This window comes from Mesitornis unicolor, unplaced genomic scaffold (assembly GCF_000695765.1).
Source record: "Mesitornis unicolor isolate BGI_N332 unplaced genomic scaffold, ASM69576v1 scaffold38899, whole genome shotgun sequence".
NCBI lineage: Eukaryota > Metazoa > Chordata > Aves > Mesitornithiformes > Mesitornithidae > Mesitornis > Mesitornis unicolor.
Window position 1 is genome coordinate 1 of NW_010205899.1, and position 892 is coordinate 892.

The 892-nt window shown below is 63.9% G+C and overlaps 1 protein-coding gene across 1 annotated transcript; it reads right to left on the reverse strand.

Annotated features, from left to right (window-relative positions):
- Positions 1-112: 112 nt before the first annotated feature.
- LOC104546239 (junctional adhesion molecule A-like) lies at positions 113-544 on the reverse strand (the record flags this gene model as incomplete). Its single annotated transcript, XM_010191582.1, is given in 3 exon segments — positions 113-257; positions 340-363; positions 366-544. Coding segments are annotated over 3 exon segments (348 nt in total), but the record flags the coding sequence as incomplete, so codon positions are not given.
- Between the last annotated feature and the right edge of the window lie 348 nt (positions 545-892).

The window sequence follows — 892 nt, forward strand, 5'->3', positions numbered from 1 at the left end:
CTTGAACTGAGGGCCCAGAACTGGACACAACTTCATTAACATCACAGCTAATTAACAGGAAAGCATCCCCCAAAATGCGACCTCAGCCTGGAAAAGCCCTCGAGGGGGTCACACGAGTGTCCCCATGTCGTGTCCCCCCCTCCATGCCCCTTACTGGCTTCCATGCGGTGGACGTCGGATTTCTGGGGGGAGCCCACGTTGTTGGTGGCCTCGCAGGTGTAGTCCCCGGTGTCGAATTCGCTCAGGGGTTCGAAAATCTGGGGGGTTGGGAGCGGGAAAATGAGCGGGGGACGATACCGGGGGGGATGTCCCCAAAATGTGGGGGCGCCCCGCACTCACCAGCTCGCCCGTGGCGGGGGCCATGTGGTGGAGGAGGATTCGAGGAAGCTGGCGCTGGTTTTGGGGTCCTGGGGCATCAGCGCTCCGTCCTTGTACCAGCGGAAGGTGGGGGGTGGCGAGCCCTCGCCCTCGGAGCAGCGCAGCACGGCCCGGCTGCCCACCGTGGGCGACGAGGGGACGTGGGCCACCGGCTTGGAGGGAGGCACTGCGGACAGCGGGGGACAGTGTGGGGATGGCGTGGGGACACCGAGGGGAAACCATGGGGACAGCGAGGGGATGGTGTGGGGACACCGCAGGGATGGTGTGAGGATGGTGCTGGGGACACTGTGGGGAGAATGTGGGGACACCACAGGGACAGTGTGGGGATGGCGTGGGGACACCGAGGGGAAACCATGGGGATAGTGTGGGGATGGTGTGGGGACACTGTGGGGAGAATGTGGGGACAGTGTGGGGACACCATGGGAAACCTTGAAGACACCACAGGGACAGTGTGGGGACACCGAAGGGAAACCATGGGGACAGCAAGGGGACAGTGTGGGGACGGTGCAGGGAA